Source organism: Mandrillus leucophaeus, unplaced genomic scaffold (genome assembly GCF_000951045.1).
Source record: "Mandrillus leucophaeus isolate KB7577 unplaced genomic scaffold, Mleu.le_1.0 Scaffold354, whole genome shotgun sequence".
Lineage (NCBI taxonomy): Eukaryota > Metazoa > Chordata > Mammalia > Primates > Cercopithecidae > Mandrillus > Mandrillus leucophaeus.
Window position 1 is genome coordinate 1,364,899 of NW_012103743.1, and position 17,442 is coordinate 1,382,340.

Here is a 17,442-nt window from a genome sequence, read left to right on the forward strand (position 1 = left end):
CTCCCCTGGAGCTGAGTTCCTGGGAGCTGTGGGACATCCCACCCAAGGTCCTACAGGCCAGTTGGGACCCTTCCCCTGTCCCCAGTACCTTTCCAGACAAAGATTTTCCCGTCCTTGCCATGGTCCAGGATGAAGCAGTCCTCTGACTTCAGGGCCCCCTGGGCGAAGGGGTTCTCATCAGCCACAAGGGAAACAGACATGGTGCCTGCACCATTGGAGACCTGAGGGGACGAAGCAGAAGGAACCAGCACGTGAGTGTCTGTGGCCGCCCACCACCATCTTGCCCCAATCCCCCGCCCCAAATGGCACTGCAGAGTAACACCTGGGCTTTCTCTTGCAAACACTTAGACGTTCTTTTTCCTTTTCTGCTTTGTCAGAACCACATCTGCTGACCTACACTCAGGGGTAACTGCACATGGGAATAGAGGGCGGGATAAAATGAAGGAACATTTGGGAACTGGGTGGCAGAGGGGAACTGCATAGTTTGCTGAAAAGGTATTCAACTTTACCATTTAAAAAAAAGGAGTATGCAAGGTGGATCCTTGATGAGCCAAAATTGCCCTGTGGATACATATCTATGTTTACGCGCTATTAGAACAGAGGGTGCTGTATATAGAAATATTGCTTTGAAGCAATATTTGCAAAACACGCAAACTTCTGTATCTGTATTTGGAAAAAATAAAACAGGTTCTTGTTGCAAAAAAAAAAAAAGAGAGAGAGAGAGAGAGAGAAGAGGCCGTGTGCAGTGGCACACACCTTTAATCCCAGCACTTTGGGAGGCCCAGGTGGGTGGATGGCTTGAGCCCAGGAGTTCGAGACCAGCCTGCGCAACAAGACGAGATCCCATCTCTACAAAAAATACAAAAAGTAGCAAGGCGTGGTGGCGCTTGCCTGTGGCCCCAGCTACTTGGGAGGCTGAAGTGGGAGGATCATCTGAGCCCAGGAGGTCGGGGCTGCAGTGAGTTGTGACTGCACCACCACACTCCAGCCTGGGTGACAGAGCCAGACTCTGTCTCAAAAATAAATAAGTAAATAAAATAGAATAAAAGTAAAAAGAGCTAAATGCAACCTGGTATCCTGGATTGAAACCTAGAATGAAAACCTGGGGAAATCTGGATAAAGTCTATAGTTTAGTTAATGGTATTGAAGCAATGTTAATTTCTTAGTTTTGATAAATGTGCCTGGTTATGCTAAGATGCTAAGGAGAAGCTGAGTGAATGGTATATTGGAACTCTTTGTACTATCTTTACAATTTTTCCGTAAACTTAAAAATTATTCTAAAACAAAAAGTTCATTCAAGTTCAAAAAAAAAGTCTATCTTAAGAATCGAAATTCAAAAGTTTAACAATACCCAGTTGGCAAGGCTCTGGGTAAACAGGCACAGTCTGACTCCTAACTCCAGAACCAGTACTTTCTTTTTTTATTTTATTTATTTATTTGTTTATTTATTTATTTATTTTGAGATGGAGTCTTGCTCTTGTCACCCACGCTGGAGTGCAATGGCGTGATCTCGGCTCACTGCAACCTCTGCCTCCCAGGTTCAAGTGATTCTCCTCCCTTAGGAGGAGAGCTAGGATTATGGGCGCCTGCCACCATGGCTGGGTAATATTTTGTGTTTTTAGTAGAGATGGTGTTTCACCATGTTGGCCAGGCTGGTCTCAAACTCCTGACCTCACGTGATCCACCCACCTCGGCCTTCCAAAGTGCTGGGATTACAGGCATGAGCCACCACACCTGGCCCAGAACCAGTATTTTCAACCACTGACTCATTCTTCAGCCTGTGACCAGCAGTTCCTTGTCTAGGAACTTGCCTTAGTGCTATGCTGTACTTAGCACAAGTGCACCAAGAGGGACTGTCTGTAATTGGAAAAGGTGGGAACATATTAGGATTTGCTTAAATTCTTACATTCATAAAATAGAATACTATACAGCTGTTATAAAGGGTCATGTTGAGATTTATTATAGAAAGATATTCTCGACCATGTTGAGTGGAAAAAAGAAGACCACAGAACAGCATGAATAGTTTGGATCCAGTTACATAAAATAGAAATGACTGGGCGTGTTGGCTCAGGTCTGTAATCCCAGCACTTTGGAAGGCTGAGGTAAGTGGATCACGTGAGCCCAGGAGTTTGAGACCAGCCTGGGCAACGTGATGAAAACTTGTCTCTACAAAAAATATGAAAGTTAGCTGGGCGTGGCGGGACCTATCTGTAGTCCCAGCTACTTAGGAGGCTGAGGCAAGAGATCCCTGGTAGGCAGAGGTTGCAGTGAGCTGTGAGATGCCATTGCACTGCAGCCTGGGTGACAGAGCGAGACCCTGTCTCCAAATAAAAAAATAAAATGGAAATGGAAAAGTAATTAGGCACAGAAAGCTGTGGTTGGACAAAGATGTGTTCTCTGGTGAGGAGGAGAGGCTGATTTTTTAGCTGGGTATTGTCATTTTGGTAATTAAAACACATTTTAAAAATAATACTTTTTTTTAAGCTAGTGAAATTGCATGGACTTTTATTTTCTTTTTATATTTCGAACACTGCTCTTTTTTTTTTTCTTTTTCTTTTTTACAATAAACATGTATTACTTCACAATCAGCAAAAAATCAATAATGTAGCAGTTTTTCTTTGGCACCGGAGGAATCCACATCCCTATTTTGTTGTTTTACTGAAAATACTTGGGGCACAACATAAGTGTGATTGAGCCTTCTCCCAGAGCTCAGCCAAGAGAGTTCCTTCGCTGGAGCTAAGCCTCAATTCAGTTGTGAAAATCACAAGAAAGAAATCATAAATAAAGTCATTATCTGTAACCCACACCCGCAGCCTCCCCACATACACTCCATTTCTGTAGTATTTCCCCAAGTATTTTCTAAGCTGTTTTCCCATCCATTTTCTCTGTGGACTCCCAGAAATCCCGCAAAGTCGACCATTCTGCTCTTCTTCCCACGTTACAGACTAGGAAACTGCGACTCAGAAAGAGAGACCTCATGTGTGAGCGTGACACAGATGTGTCCGGAGTTGATCGCATGCTCTTAGCACAGGAAAGCAAAGGAAGTACACGTGCGTCCACTGGAGATGTGAGAAAGTCGAGCCCCCCGCCAAAGGGGTGCTTTGCTCAAGGTCCCACAGCAGTGGAGTGGGGAAGACCGGGTCCTCCACCTCCCTGTCCTGACCCCATGCCCAGGCAGTGCATCTGGTGCTCACCTTGTAGAGCTTGGCCAGCTTGCGGTTGGCCGCATCCTCCTTAGCGGTGTCCTCGGTACCTGCAGGCAGAGCCGGCTTGGGGCCCAGCACCTGTAGGAGATAGAGAGATGGAGAGGAAGGGTGGCTGTGAGGGAGGGGCCAGGCTCCCGGGATAGCTCCCAGGCAGGCAGGGACCACAAGGGCATCCATCGTGACCCTCCCCATGGAGTCTGACCTCCTCCAGAGACATCCTGCGTCTGCTCACAAGTCCAGATCTGTCCATCAGAGGTCCCTTCCACCTTGTCCCCCCGACTCAGAAACTCCAGGAGAACACTCCTGCTCCTCTGCCTCCACACAGCTCTTCAGATGTTCCGTCTACTGGCTAATTGTGATAACTACAGCTATTGAACACCTTCTACTGCCTGCCTTTAAAAGATCTCACTTCATCCTCGCACCCAGGCCAGGAGGCACAGATTATCACTCTCATTTTACAGAAGAGGAATCTGAGGTCTAGAGAGACGAAATCACCTACTCACACAGCTATTAGGTGGCTAAGCCAGAATCTGAACCACCATCCCTGTGGTTTCAGGGCCTATTTTCACTCCCACTGTCCCTCCCAAGCCATGGTTCGTGTCCAGGTCCCTTCCCATAATAATAATCACCCTTCTGCTCTCTCCAAAAGCTGGAATTGGATGCCCCCAGAGAAGCAGGAACCAAGTGGCATGGAGCAGAGCTCATGGTCTCCTCCTTTTCCTGGTGGAACCTGCCTCTATTGATAAGTCCTCAAAGCACAATGGCTGGCAATCCCATCATGTGACTAAATGGGCCAAAAGCTACCAGGAAGAGTCAGAAGAGCAAAGAGGGGATTGGGGCTCAGTGGTCTCTTTCTGACCTTGTTCTAGCACCAAGCTGGCCCTCTGGGGATGCTGAAAGACTGTCCTCCTTAGCTCTGCAAAGGACCTGGCCCTCCCCGCTGGAGAACGCGGTTCACACTCCCAGCACAGCCTTGGGTTCCAGCCTCACCCCTCGGGGAGTCTGGGAGTTGTACAGGTAACTGATCTCCCTCACTCCCTAAAGTGATCGGGTGTGATGGAAAAACAGCCTCAAAAGTGAGGCAGGGCCAGCATGGTGACTCATGCTTGTAATCCCAGCATTTTGGGAGGTTGACAGTATGGGTGGATGGTATGAACCCAGAAGCTGGAGACCAGCCTGGGCAACATGGCAAGACCTCATCCCCACAAAAAATTCAAAAATTAGCCTGGCTTGGTAGCACTCGCCTGTGGTCTCAGCTACTCGGGAGGCTGAGGCAGGAGGATCACTTGAGCCCAGGCGGTCAAGGCTGCAGTGAGCTGTGATGGTGCCCCTGCACTCCAGCCCAGGCAACAAAGAGGAAGACCCTGTCTCAAAAATTAAAAAAAAAAATTAAAATAAAAAAGCATTTTAAAAATAAAAAGGCGGTTTATAGCAGAAGTTTTCTTCCTCAAATTCACCTCAAATTGCCTACTGAACAGAAGAAAGTCATGAGCAGCGTGTCCCCATACCCACCCCAATGCGCACCCCACAGGCACCTGAAGCATCGCCTCGGGCTCAGCACCCTCCTCAGACACGTGCACTCGGGCCCGGCCACTCCGCTCGTTGTCCCGGATGCCCTTGGACACCTGCGTGGCCTTCAGTCTTTCAAACCGGTTGCTGTTGGAACCGCACCACTGGTGGATGTCCTGGAAGACAGAGACCCAGGAAGTCAGTGTCCCGTCTTCCTATAAGCCCTGCCCAGTGACAAGGCTTGGGGAGTGTGGCGTGTGGTGTGCAGGCTCACCCTGTTCTGAGCTTGCCCACGTGCATTATTCACATACAATTAAGTGTGATCTGCATACACCAGGGGATGGGAGTGCATGAATTTTTTCACATACAACTACATCTAGAATGTGTGCAAAAATATTTGCCTGCTGAAGGGAATGTAAATTGGTACAATCATTTTGGAAAACCATTTGGCCATAGCCACTAAAGCCGAATACACCTATCTCCTTAGGACCCAGAATCCTCCTTCTAGGCATATACCTGACAGAAGTGCGTTCGTATGTCCACCAAAAGACTTGTGCAAGAATGTTCAGAGTAGCACTGCCTGTAATAGCCCCAAACCAGAAGCCACCGCAAGTGCCCATCAACAACGTAAAGGATACATAAATCACGGTGCACCCACACAACTGAATCTTCCACAGCAAGGAAAATGAACAATCTATAACTAAATGCAACAATACGGATGCATCTCAGAAATGTAATGTTGAGCAAAAGGTAAGACATAAAACAGCAAGGTTCCGTGTCTATAAAGTTCAGAAACAGGCAAAAGTCATCTACGCTGTTGAGAAAGTTCAGGATGATGGTTGCCCTTGGGGTGAAGGCACCAAAAGGGGGTAACAGGGGCCTTCTAGGGGCTGGTGAGCTTCTGCTTCATGATCCAGTGTTATGTGGGTGTGTTCGCTTTGTGTAATCCATCAAGCTGTACACTCAGGATTCACACACTCTTCTGTGTGCCTATGATGCTTTAATAAAAAGCTTACACTAAATCAGTGTGTGCTCATGTTTGCACGGACATTATATCACAGGTATATATGCATATGAGATTTGGGGTAGAACGGCCGTGTCCATTTGCAGGTCTGCACTCACAGGGACTTGTGAGACGAGTGTGTACGAAGCATCACAATTCTATAAGGTAGGCCTGGGTAAGGGCATCCCACACACATTGTCATAGATCACATGCATGTGCAACTACATGTATGACATACACATGCGGGACTTTAAGCAACATACCCGCGTATACATGTGTGGGCATTCATGATGGTGCACATGTGCACACCTGGTGGGCAAAAGTCTAGAGTGTTTGCCCATGACTTTTATGTATTTATAAGCATGTGAAAAAGGACACAAGATGTACGTACGAACAGAAGGTGCCAGGAAGTCTATATGTCAATCAAAGTCCAAGTACACACTATACCCACGGTGTGTGCTTGAGTCTACATTTGTGGGAGTCTTTGCACACAGACATTTCTGTACGTGGGTCTCTCCGACTCATGAATAATGCTGGTCCCTGTGATTTGCCCATCTGTGTCTATGCATTTGTTCATGTGGATGTTCCCAAGTCCATGGTCAGGCCAGGAGTACCTCAGTGGCTCCTGGGAAAGGGGAAAGCAGGACTCACGTTGCCCAGGTCCAGGATGAAGCAGTCGCCATTGTTGAAGCTCTCCCAGGACACAGGCACCTCAGTGGCACGGACCACACGCCTACCTTTGACCTGGAAGAGTCTCTGCACCACCACCTCGTTGGGTACCACGTGCTTGAATCCCGATGCCACACCTCCTTTCTGTGGGGCCAAAGAGACAGCATTAGCCCAGGGCAGAAGGCCCAGGGAAGCTGATATGGAAGAAGGGGATAGAAATGAGGTGAAGGAAATTCTGGCTTGTGGACCAGTGGCTTTCCAGCAACACAGCAATTCTCAGTTAACTCAGGACTTTCATACCATTATCTTGTTTGAGACTGGAACATTCTGATGCCCATTTCAGAGTAGGAAACTGAGGTTTAGGAAAGCAATAAAATTTGCCCAAGGCCACACAGCTAAGAAGTGAGAGATTCCCTGCCCACTGCATCTTTCTGCCACCCCTTTGAATCCCATACTCCACTAACAAGGACCCCTGTAGCCACTTTCTAAATCAAAAAACTGCAACAATTCCTTCCTCAAAACCAGCATTTCCCAAAGGCACACTAGTCCCCTAAGACATTCTGCAAGCAGAGTTCCACAGTCAAATAAGCATAGGAAATGCTTCTCACTCACCCTCTCTGACTGTTACACAATGCACATGTGCATAATAAAGGCTCTGTCAAATCCTATGGTGGATACACCTGCTTGCCTTTTGTTTTATACAGCATTTCCCTATCTTATTGATTCAAGAACTGCTTTTCTTTCTTACCCACTTTCTTTTTTCTTTCTTTCTTTTCTTTTTTTCTCTCTTTCCTTCTTTCCCTTTCTTTCCTTTCCTTCCTTCCTTTCTTTCTCTCTTTCCTTCCTCTCTCTCTCTCTCTTCCTTCCTTTCAACAGGGTCTCACTCTGTCCAGGCTGGAGTGCACTGGTGTGATCACAGCTCACTGTAACCTCAAACTCCAGGACTTGAATGATCCTCCCATCTCAGCCTCTCCAGTGGTTAAGACTACAGGCATGAGCCACTGCACCCAGCTTATTTATTTATTTTATTTCTATTGTAGACATGGGGTCTCACTATGCTGCTTAAGCTGGTCTTGAACTCCTGGCCTCAAGCGATCCTTGGGTGCTGGGATTACAGGAGAGAGTCACTGAACCCAGCCCAAGAACCACTTTTCTTCACCATATCCTGCCTCCAGCTTGAGTATTCTGCAAAAGCCACTTTGAGAGGTACTAATCCAAATCCTTCTCATCCTTCAAGGCTCTTCTGGGAAGTCTTCCTGGATTGTTACGGCCACGCCACCCTTCTGCTTTGCTGGATTGTTACGGCCACGCCACCCTTCTGCTTTCCCCTACGGTACTGCAGCAACTCCCACCCCGCAGTGCCTTCAAAGCAGCTGAGGGTAAGGGACAGGAGCCTCGCCACAGCAATGCTGGATGGCTTTGGGTAAGTCACCTGCCCTTTCCGAGCCTCAGGCCTCTCCTTTCTGAAGAGGAGACACAAGCTCCTGCTCCCTTACCCTCTGTAATCATTACTGCATCCCAGAGCAGGACATTCAGGAGAGCGTCCCTGCTGCAGTCACAGCTGCCCTCACTCAGCAGCAAGCCAAGGAAAGTAAGCTGGGCTTTCCTGTGAGCAGTCCCCAGCTCCGTGCCCCAGAGTTGTCAAATCAGAGTTGTAAAGGTCCTTCTACAGCACCCCACTTTACCCACGGTAAACTGATGTCCAGAGAAGTGAAGTGACTTACTCAAGGGCGCTCAGCAAGTGTGTGGCCAAGCCAAGGCTGGAAACCTTGTTTCCTCCTCCCAGTCGGGTGCTCGTCTCCCGGCTCCACACATGGGGGTGGAAGCAGAGGGCTTCCACTCAGGCCAGCAATGCAGCCACCCCATCCAGGGCCCCTCAGTCCACTACGCTAAGTCTAATTCTAGCCACACAGACTCGAGGAGGGCAAGGGGCAAACGGAGTCCATGTACCTTGGGCTCCTGCTGTGTCTTCCCGTAGTCAGCAATATATGTGTTTGTGAAATGATGATGCCCACTGTGCCAGGCATTCTTCACGCATCGCCTGCAAGGGAGGCATCATTGCTCCATTGCGCAGATGAGCAAAATGGGGCCCACAGGTGATGGGACTTGCCCAAGATTATACAGATGGTAGGTGGTGGAACTAGAATTCAAACCCAGACATGTCTGAATCTGTAAGATTCACATTCTTCTCTCAATATCAAGTTTTCTTTCTATTTTCTTTTGAGACAGAGTCTCACTCTGTCACCCAGGCTGGAGTACAGTAGCGCAATCTCAATTCACTGCAGCCTCCGCCTCCTGGGTTCCAGCAATTCTTGTGCCTCAGCCTCCCGAGTAGCTGTGATTACAGATGTGCATCACCATGCCCAGCTAATTTTTGTATTTTTTGTAGAGACCAAGTTTCACCATGTTGGCCAGGCTGGTCTTGAACTCCTGGCCTCACGTGATCCTCCCACCTCGGCCTCCCAAAGTGCTGGAATTACAGGCATGAGTCACTGTGCCAGCCAATATCAGGTTTTCTTAGAGCAAAGATCACTCAGTTATCCAGGATGGGAGGCAGGAACAAGCCACTATTCAGAGCCCTCTTTCAAGTAATGGATGTTTTTGGGTTGCCAGTGGCTGGAGGACCCCCTGGTGTCCCTTCTTGGTCTCAGCTAAGGCCTTTCAAGAGTCCCTTGGGCCTAGCAGGGCAGCCAGTGCTCACAGAGCTGACAACCTGTCTTTCCACCCTGCTTCCAGAGCCCCTCCAAGGGAGCTGTGGGTTGGCCACGCTATGACTGACCTCAGTGCGGAGCAAGGGGTAAGACTGTGATTTCTCCTGAATTTGCTGCCCAAAACTGGGAAGCAAGACAGTAACTTTTTCCATCATCAGGAAGGAGTGAGTTGGGACTCTGGGTTGAGAGACCAGGTCTGAGGGGGCCTGAGGGCTGGATGGCCATGAGGCCTGGGATTGGAGAGCCAGGCAGAGTGCAAAGGACATAGGTCAGGGCAATGCAGCGGGAGCGCAGAAAAACAGGAGGGTTCTGAGAGCGATGTAACCAAGACTGCCCGGAGCAAGTGAGGAAGAGCAGCCAGGGAAGAAAATGCAACAACCAGTGCTCACCTGCACTCAGCTGTGCTTACCTGTAACAACCACAGTGGCTGCCACTTACGGAGCTTTGCCAAAGCTGGGGCACCTGCTTTAAGTGCATGCAATGAAGTCCTGACAACAAGCCCCTGAGGCAGGAACTATTAATAATTATCCCACTTCACAGGCGAGGAAACCGAGATTCAAAGAGATTAAGCATTGTGTCCAGAGCCCAGTGCTGGGCGGCAGTGCTAGGTTCTATCCCCAAGATCCCCCTGCCAGGGACCCAGCCTCATTCAGCTGTCAGCCTAGGAACTCCTGACCACGGGACTTCATTCAACTGGACATAACGAGAGAGTGGATGTGCAAACCTTTTCCAAAAGGTGCTAGAAGGACTCACTAACTGTTTCTATTGATTCCTCGGAGACAAGGAAACGGGAGCAAAGAAAAAAATTGTACCCCTCTAAATACTCGTTGAAGTATGCCTTTCATTTTTGTCATTAAAATTTTTACCCTATTTTTTAAAAAGGAAAAGGGTTGCTTTATGTCATAAATCTCACTTCTTAAAAATTCTCTGTATTTACTTAAAAAATAATTCTTTTTTTTTTGAGATGGAGTCTCGTTCTGTCGCCCAGGCTGGAGTGCAGTGGCACGATCTTGGCTCACTGCAACCTCTGCCTCCCGGATTCAAGCGATTCTCCTGCCTCAGCCTCCCGAATAGCTGGAACTACAGGCAGCCGCCACCACGCCCTGCTAATTTTTGTATTTTTAGTAGAGACAGGATTTCACCATGTTGGCCAGGCTGGTCTCGAACTCCTGACCTCAAATGATCACCCATCTCAGCCTCCCTAAGTGTTGGGATTACAAGTGTGAGCCACCGCACCCGGCCTTATAAAATAATAATTCTTGATGTTGAATTATTGCAGCCATGAGTTTCCTGATTAATTAACTCCTCTAATTTTACTGCTCTAGGAAATTAGAATTGGAAAGATTAATTAACAAAAATAAAGCAAGCTCTTAGAAGACATCAGTGGATCTACAAGGGCAGGGGAAAGAAGTTTTTTGAAGTTGTTCCTGTTTTTGACTATAATCTTTAGCACTGATTGTTGCTTTCTATGGTCTAATCATTAGGTGGGCAAGATTGGCATCAAATTATTTGAACAAAATTCTATAGGATAAATTGTTTTAAAAGCCACTTTCCAAATTAAAGTGATTACATATATATGCATCTATCTATATACGTTCAGAGAGAAAGAAATTAGCCACTATATGCTATATATCTCCAAGGGTAGAATCATGTTGGGGGGGCTTTTATTTTCTAGAACCTATATTTCTGTAATGTTTGACATTTTACAATAAGCTTATATTACTCTTGTAGTCAGAAGAAAGGGGAAAAAAGCGAAGAAGATTTACATGAAAACAAAAGTTAAACTGTTTCTAAAACAAAGAAAAATGAATTGATCAGGCTTGGTCCCCTCTACCTTCTAAACTCAGAGCTCTTTATCTAAGGAATAGGAGGGAGGGAGGAGAGAAAGATTCCAGTAATTCTATGGGTTCCCAATTGTGTTCCTCAGGTCCAAGGGCTCCTAGGTCTCTGCACAGCCCAGATTCCATTTGAACAATGGGTTTCAAATAACCCAGCCCCAGGGGGTCTCCAGGGTTCAGTCCAAAAATGGGGGTCTGGGGAGTAGGAGGAGGAGGGTCGGGAATCAAGGGATTCTGAACTCTCTTGCAGGGCAGCGACCTACGGATTTGGGGGTCATAGAACAAGAGGGCCAAGCCCCAAGTCAGCCCTTTCTAGTGGCTCGCTGTCCCCTCCCTGCCCCTTCTCACACTCCGAGGACAGAATTGGCTTAGAGGAAGAGGCTTTCACAGGAACAAGTCTTGCGTAACAAGCCCTGCTCCTCGGGGATCTATAATTGATGAGGGCGCCGGGGCGAGAACCTTGGCCTGGACCTGCCAAGTGCGGGGGCAGCCTGAGGACTTGCAGAAGGTGGTAAACAGGATCAGCCCTGGGCCTCCCATTCGCACCAGGAGCCAGTGCCTTTCAGGACGGAAGCCCCAAATCTGGGCCCAGCTGGAGCCCAGATCGTCAAGTGTGATCCAAGAACATCCTGGAAAATCATCGGGAGTCAGGGAACCTGGCTATCCAAGTAGATCCCAGGCCATATCCGAGCTAGATCAAAGATCAGGGAACCTTCAAATGTCGACTCTGAACCAGGTCTGTGCTAGGCCCTTCACGCTTGGGTTTGCACCCTAATCCAGTCACTTACTAGCTGTGTGACCTTGGACAAGTTGCTTAACATCTCTGTGTCTTAGTAGCTTCATTTATAAAATGGTGCTAACAGATACCCTACCTGTTAGGGTAAAATGAGTTAAATGAGTAAAGCACTCAGAAGAGTCCCTGACACACAGAAAGTAATAGATAAGTGTTCAATGATAAGCATCTTTTACCAGCTGTGTGAACTTAGGCAAGTTAGTTTACTCCTCTGAGCCTCAGCTTCCTCATCTATGAAATGGGAGCATTACCATCCACCCTAAAGGCTATAGTGAGAATTAAATGAGATCTTGTAGTCAAGGCTTAATACACGGTAAGGGTTCTTATCATCCTTGTTTATTTCTAAAAATCCAGGGAGCCTATGACCTGCTCTGCAACATTCTCTGACCTGGAAAATCATCCTTCCTGTGTATATGAGAACTCTCATATTTGTAACCATGTTAGACTGTCAGGTTATGCCCTAAGAAACGGTGACTAAGACAAGATAGATTAGCAAACACCTACTCATCTATCTCATCCCTGAACTCCTCTCAGAACTGAGCACTCCCTGGGATCCCACCTGTCACCCCACCTGGAGGCAATGGATTGACTCTTCGTGAGCCTGCCAGTCTCCCCAACTCCTCGGGACACTCTCAAGGGCAGGGACCCACCTTCTTCACTTGGGCACCCTGGCACCCATCACGTGGCCTGGCAGAGGTAAGGGAACACAAGCCTGGTTTGAATGTAGCTTATGTGACCTCTCTGAGCCTCCAGTCTCATCTGTAAAATGGAATTGGAGTTCCTTACCTCCCAGGACAGTTGTGAGGCTGAAATGAGATAACCTACATTCCCGGTATCATGTCTGCCACAGTGTAGCAACAACAAGTCGGTGCTGCTGTTACTGAGGCTCAGTGAATGTTTGTTGAATGAATGATGAATGGAGGATGAGTGATAACACCCACCCAAAGATACACGACTTGCCCAAAGTCTCACAGCAATTACAGGAGGTAGCCTTGCGACCTCAATCCCAATCTCTGTGATTCCTGGGCAAGTGCTCTTTCCACTTCTTGCTCCAGAAGTTGCAAAAAGACCTGGTCCTTCTGCAGCTCAGGGACCCGGCTCCCAAACTTCTTACCTCTCCTTCTGCAAGGTGTCAAGGCCCCAGAAAGGACTGCAGGAAGAAGGCAGAGCTGGACAGCTTAGCAGGAGGAGCTCAGTGCAAAGGGAAACTGGCACACAGGGGGCTCCAGGGAATCCAACCCAGCCCTGCCCAGCCCTGGACTGTGGTTCCCAGGACACACCCTGCCTGTTGCTATCTGAGACTCAATGACGCTTTCCCATCATTCAATCTCTTGGGCCTCACCAGGGCAGACAAGGTCACCCTCCATTGACACAGATGATGCTGAGGTTCAGAGAGGAACAGTGACTTCTCTAAGGTCACACAGCACATCAGCAGCACAGATAGGCTTGAACCCTACCCTAGGACCCTGGTCATTAGAGGTTTGTTGGTTTAGTGGAAAGAATGCTGAGAGTCAGAACATCTGGGTTCTAGTCCTTGGTCTGGCACCAATTCGCTGTGTGACTCTAGGCCAATTGCTTAAGCCTTTCTGCGTCTCAGTTCCCCTTCTCCCCCAGTAAAATGAGATTTGGACTCTGACATTAAGGCCCACCTGGCTGTGAAAGCCTGTGATCCCCCTCTCTGTCCTGACCAAGGAAAACCCCAGCTTTGTAAAACTACAGTGTTCCCAGAGCCCTTCCAGATGGCCAAGCCCCACGCAAGGCATTTCCCAGCCACCCCTGCACCAAATCCTCTCCCAGTCCTGTAGGGCAGGTACAACTGGCTCTCAGGTAACCAGAGAGGAAAGGGAGGCTCAAGGAGGTCAAGTGGCTTGCAGGAAGTCACCAGCATATTAGGGTGCAGTCTCATGGAGCTCCCAGTTTGGCCTTGCTCTGCCCCACCTGGCTAGGAGCTTGGGAAGAGAGCTCCGTCTTGGTCCAGACTGCGAAAAGTTCAAGTTCAAAGGGGATTCTAGCGAACAGAAAGAGGGATGTGACTAGCAATGCCCTATTAAATACCTAATACGGGGCCTTCTGTTCACAAGGCCCTAAGAATTAAGGGGTACCAGAACAGGACCAGGCCAAAGCCCCCGGGGCCTGCAAGAAGAACTAGCTTTCCACCTCTGACCCACTCCTTACTGTTGGGGGCTAGGAAAACAACACTATGAATTTATGGGGAATTTTCTTCTCCCCATTTTAAGATAAGGAACCAGAGGCTCAGAAAGGCAGTGTGATTTGTCCAACTTCACACAGCTAGAAAGAGGCCAGGATTTAAACACAACATTGGTTGACTCCAAAGCCTGACCTCTGATCGGTCTGCCCACCGCATCACAAGGCTGAAAGATAGATGGGCCTGAGTGAGCCCTGTTACTGGTGCATCTGTCCCTACTGCTCAAGCAAGGTGGGGCCCAACCCACCTTGTATTTCAGGCCAGACTTGAAGTAGCCTAGGAAGGTGGCCGACTCGAAGCCCTGGACCTCACGGTGCTGCACAGCCCGGCCGTTCAGGTAGTCATCCAGCTGCACGGTAAAGATGGCGGCCGCCCCGCTCTCATCCTGGCTGCACTCATTGCCTAGGGGACATCGGAACAGCATGAACCTGGTTTCCCAGAAGTACCCCAGACCCCTGGGGAAGAGGAGGATGAGGATGAGGAACCCCAGCACTGCCCTGACCTAGCTGTAGAAGCTGAGAAAGCCCTTGCCTTCTGTGAGCTTCAGTTAACCCATCTGTATAATGGGACGATGGACCTCATTTTTCTCTAAGCATCCTCCCAGCTCTGTCACATTCCCCTACATTCATTCTCAGCCCTCCTGAGCGTAAACTCAGGACTGGGAGCATCAGCTCAATTCACAGATTAGGAAACTGAGGCTCAGCAAGGGGGCAGGACTTATAGCATCCCACAGCAGAGGTGTGGCAGGGACTCCAGGCTCCTGACTCAAGGGCAAACTGGGGAGTGCCTGGAGCTGGGCCAGGGAGGTTGTGGAGGGGCCCAGGGTCTCCAATTCACCCATAGTTCTGAGTGAGATAGTGCAGAGCTATCATCATGTCCACTCCACAGGGACATTGAGTGACTTGCCAAAGGGCAGAACATGAGTCAGGGGCAGAGTTGGGGTGTGAACTTGGCCAGGCTGGCTCTAGAGTCTAAGGGCACGAACCACCAGTCAAGGGCCCAGCGCATACTAGGTGCACTCAGTAATCAGTTCCCTTCCTGGGGACCATGCCTCAAAGGTCTGCACTGTTCAGAACGGGCGCTGGGGCAGGGGCTGGGGGGCCAGCCTCACCCAGCCAGTAGTGGAGGTCGTACTGCAGATTCCCGTTCCTCAGCTGCACTGTCTTCAGGATGACGTAAGCATCGCCCGTGAAGAAGTCTCCATAAAGGTTGGTGGGCACGGGCACCAGATCGAACTTCTCCACACGCCAGATCTGCAGGCCAGGCTCCTTCCCTGCCTTGAGGAACTCGGGGTGTTCCACCACCATGCTGTTGGGCTGGGAAGAGACAGGGCAGAGCCTAAGCAGGGGCAGGGTCCTGGCAGGGAAATGCCCCGGGCATGAGGGAGGGCGGTTTCCAGCACCAAGAGCATCTCACTTGAGCCTCCTGCTCTCCCCACGCCCCAGGCAAGTCTATCCCCTTCTGAGCACCCTGTCTCAATGAGTCAACAAACAGGACAAGAGTTTTATGCTTCAAATCCTGTGCCCTGGCCAGCATCTGTCCCTCCTACTTAGCCCTCTTCGGCTTTTTCTGGTGATGGAGGATACAGAGGGCTCTACCTCCCTGCTCCCTTCTTTTTTTTTCTTTTCTTTCTTTCTTTCTTTTCTTTTCTTTTTTTTTTTTTTTTGGTGAGACAGAGCCTCGTACTGTTGCGCGGGCTGGAGTGCAATGGTACAATCTCGACTCACTGCAACCTCTGTCTCCCAGGTTCAAGGAATTCTCCTGCCTCAGCCTCCTGAGTAGCTGGGATTACAGGCACGTGCTACTACGTCTGGCTAATTTTATATTTTTAGTAGAGATGGGGTTTCGCCATGTTGGTCAGGCTGGTCTAGAACTCCTTGACCTCAGGTGATCCACCTGCCTCGGCCTCCCAAAGTGTTGGGATTACAGGCGTGAGCCACCACGCCGGGCCTCCCTTCTTTTCTTATTGCCAATTGGATGTGATAACTGAGGCACAGAGAGGTGAAGGGACTCTGCCGGGGACCTCCAGCTAGGAAACAGCGTAGCAGGGGTTGCCCTGGGCTCCAAGATCACAAGCTCTGGGACTATGGGTAGACCCCTCAGATGGCAATAGTAAATCTAAGGGTCCCCAGGGCCTCAGCTTGCTCCCTTCCAGCATCTTCAATGGCTCTTACAACTAAAGGGCCCCCCGAGAGCTCATTACCCAACCCCAATCTGCAGATAGAGAAACTGAGGCTCAAAGAGGGGAAAGGACTGACCGAAGGTCACACAGCCTGTTTGCTTTTGCTCTTTGGAAGTGGAAAGATTTCCAGCACGGGGCCTGGTAGACAGCAGGCGCTAGCTCTGTGCATGCTAAATGGGTACACTCGCAAACCGAGGTGAGCCCACCTGAGCCTCCCGTGATCCACGGGAACCCCCTCTCCTCCCTGCACCCATCCCCATCATACCCCCAAGAAGGGTCCAAATGGCTGAGCCCAAGTGGCCTCCTGAGCTGTCTGCCTCCTCCCTCCTGCCCCGCAACACCCCACCCCCAAATTGCATTTCTTGGAAGAGAAGAGGATGCACCAGGGTCTGCAGGAGGCTGTTGGAGACGAAGTGGTTAAAAATGGGGCAGCTGTTAGACATGCACTGGGGCGGGGGCCGGGGTGGGCACAAGAGGGTTAGGCTGGAGTCGAGGACAAAAATCAGCAGGTGCAGGTCACCTCTGGCCGGAGAAGAGATCTGGTGGGAGTAAAAATCAGAGGGGAGAAGTCAGAGAAACCAGGCAGGGAGAGGGAGAAGAACTCAGGCAGAAGGGTGGAAAAACACGAAACCAGACAGGGCAGGGAAGACAGCAGCAAGGAGAGAAGAAATGATAGTAATGACCATAAGCAAACAGGTGAGGTCCTACAAGGAAGAAGGAAATATTGGAGAGGGAGAGAGATCAAATGAGAACAAGCAATCGGAAATGGAAGAAGACATCAGAAGAGGGAAGGAGAGAAGTGAGGCAGAGGGGAGAAGAAATCAGAGAAGGAAAAGGAGAAATCAGGAGGCGGGGGAAAAGAAATCCGGCCAAGGTGAGGTTAGCTTCCTGGGAGGGAACAGCCAGGGCCCCCAGGCTCCCACCCTCATCTGCGAGCCAGAGCCCCAGAAGCAGCAAGAGATACTTACAAAGCAACAAAACAGTTTTTCCATTCTAGACCTGAATTACTCCCCTTTTCCTAGCGCTGTATCTGCAAGAACTTACAATAGAGAGTTACTCCGGGAGCCCCGGGGCCCCCCGGGCACTCACCCGCGCCTCGGGCACCCGCCCCTGGGATGCCCTCGCCTGGGACGCCCCCTGCGACGCAATGGCCGCACGCGCGCGGACGGGCAGCGACAGCGCGCACAGCGCCAGGAACAGCGCGCAGGGCAGGAAGGTGGCCGACTCGAAGCCCTGGACCTCACGGTGCTGCACAGCCCGGCCGTTCAGGTAGTCATCCAGCTGCACGGTAAAGATGGCGGCCGCCCCGCTCTCATCCTGGCTGC

At 49.7% G+C, this 17,442-nt stretch overlaps 1 protein-coding gene across 10 annotated transcripts in view; it reads right to left on the minus strand.

Annotated features, from left to right (window-relative positions):
- Window positions 1-17,442, minus strand: part of GSN (gelsolin) — a 64,474-nt gene that overhangs the window by 15,851 nt on the left and 31,181 nt on the right. For 6 of the 10 annotated variants that reach the window (XM_011989499.1, XM_011989492.1, XM_011989501.1 and 3 more), the window contains 6 exons: window positions 15,047-15,251; window positions 14,183-14,337; window positions 6,370-6,531; window positions 4,742-4,891; window positions 3,195-3,284; window positions 89-221 (listed from right to left, as the gene is read on the minus strand). In XM_011989499.1, coding sequence (XP_011844889.1) covers window positions 89-221; window positions 3,195-3,284; window positions 4,742-4,891; window positions 6,370-6,531; window positions 14,183-14,337; window positions 15,047-15,242 — 886 coding nt within the window. In that variant the 5' untranslated portion in view covers window positions 15,243-15,251. Of the gene's footprint in view, window positions 1-88; window positions 222-3,194; window positions 3,285-4,741; window positions 4,892-6,369; window positions 6,532-14,182; window positions 14,338-15,046; window positions 15,252-17,085; window positions 17,157-17,206; window positions 17,324-17,442 lie in introns of those variants that run through there. The other 4 variants (XM_011989496.1, XM_011989497.1, XM_011989500.1 and 1 more) reach the window with 4 other exon arrangements.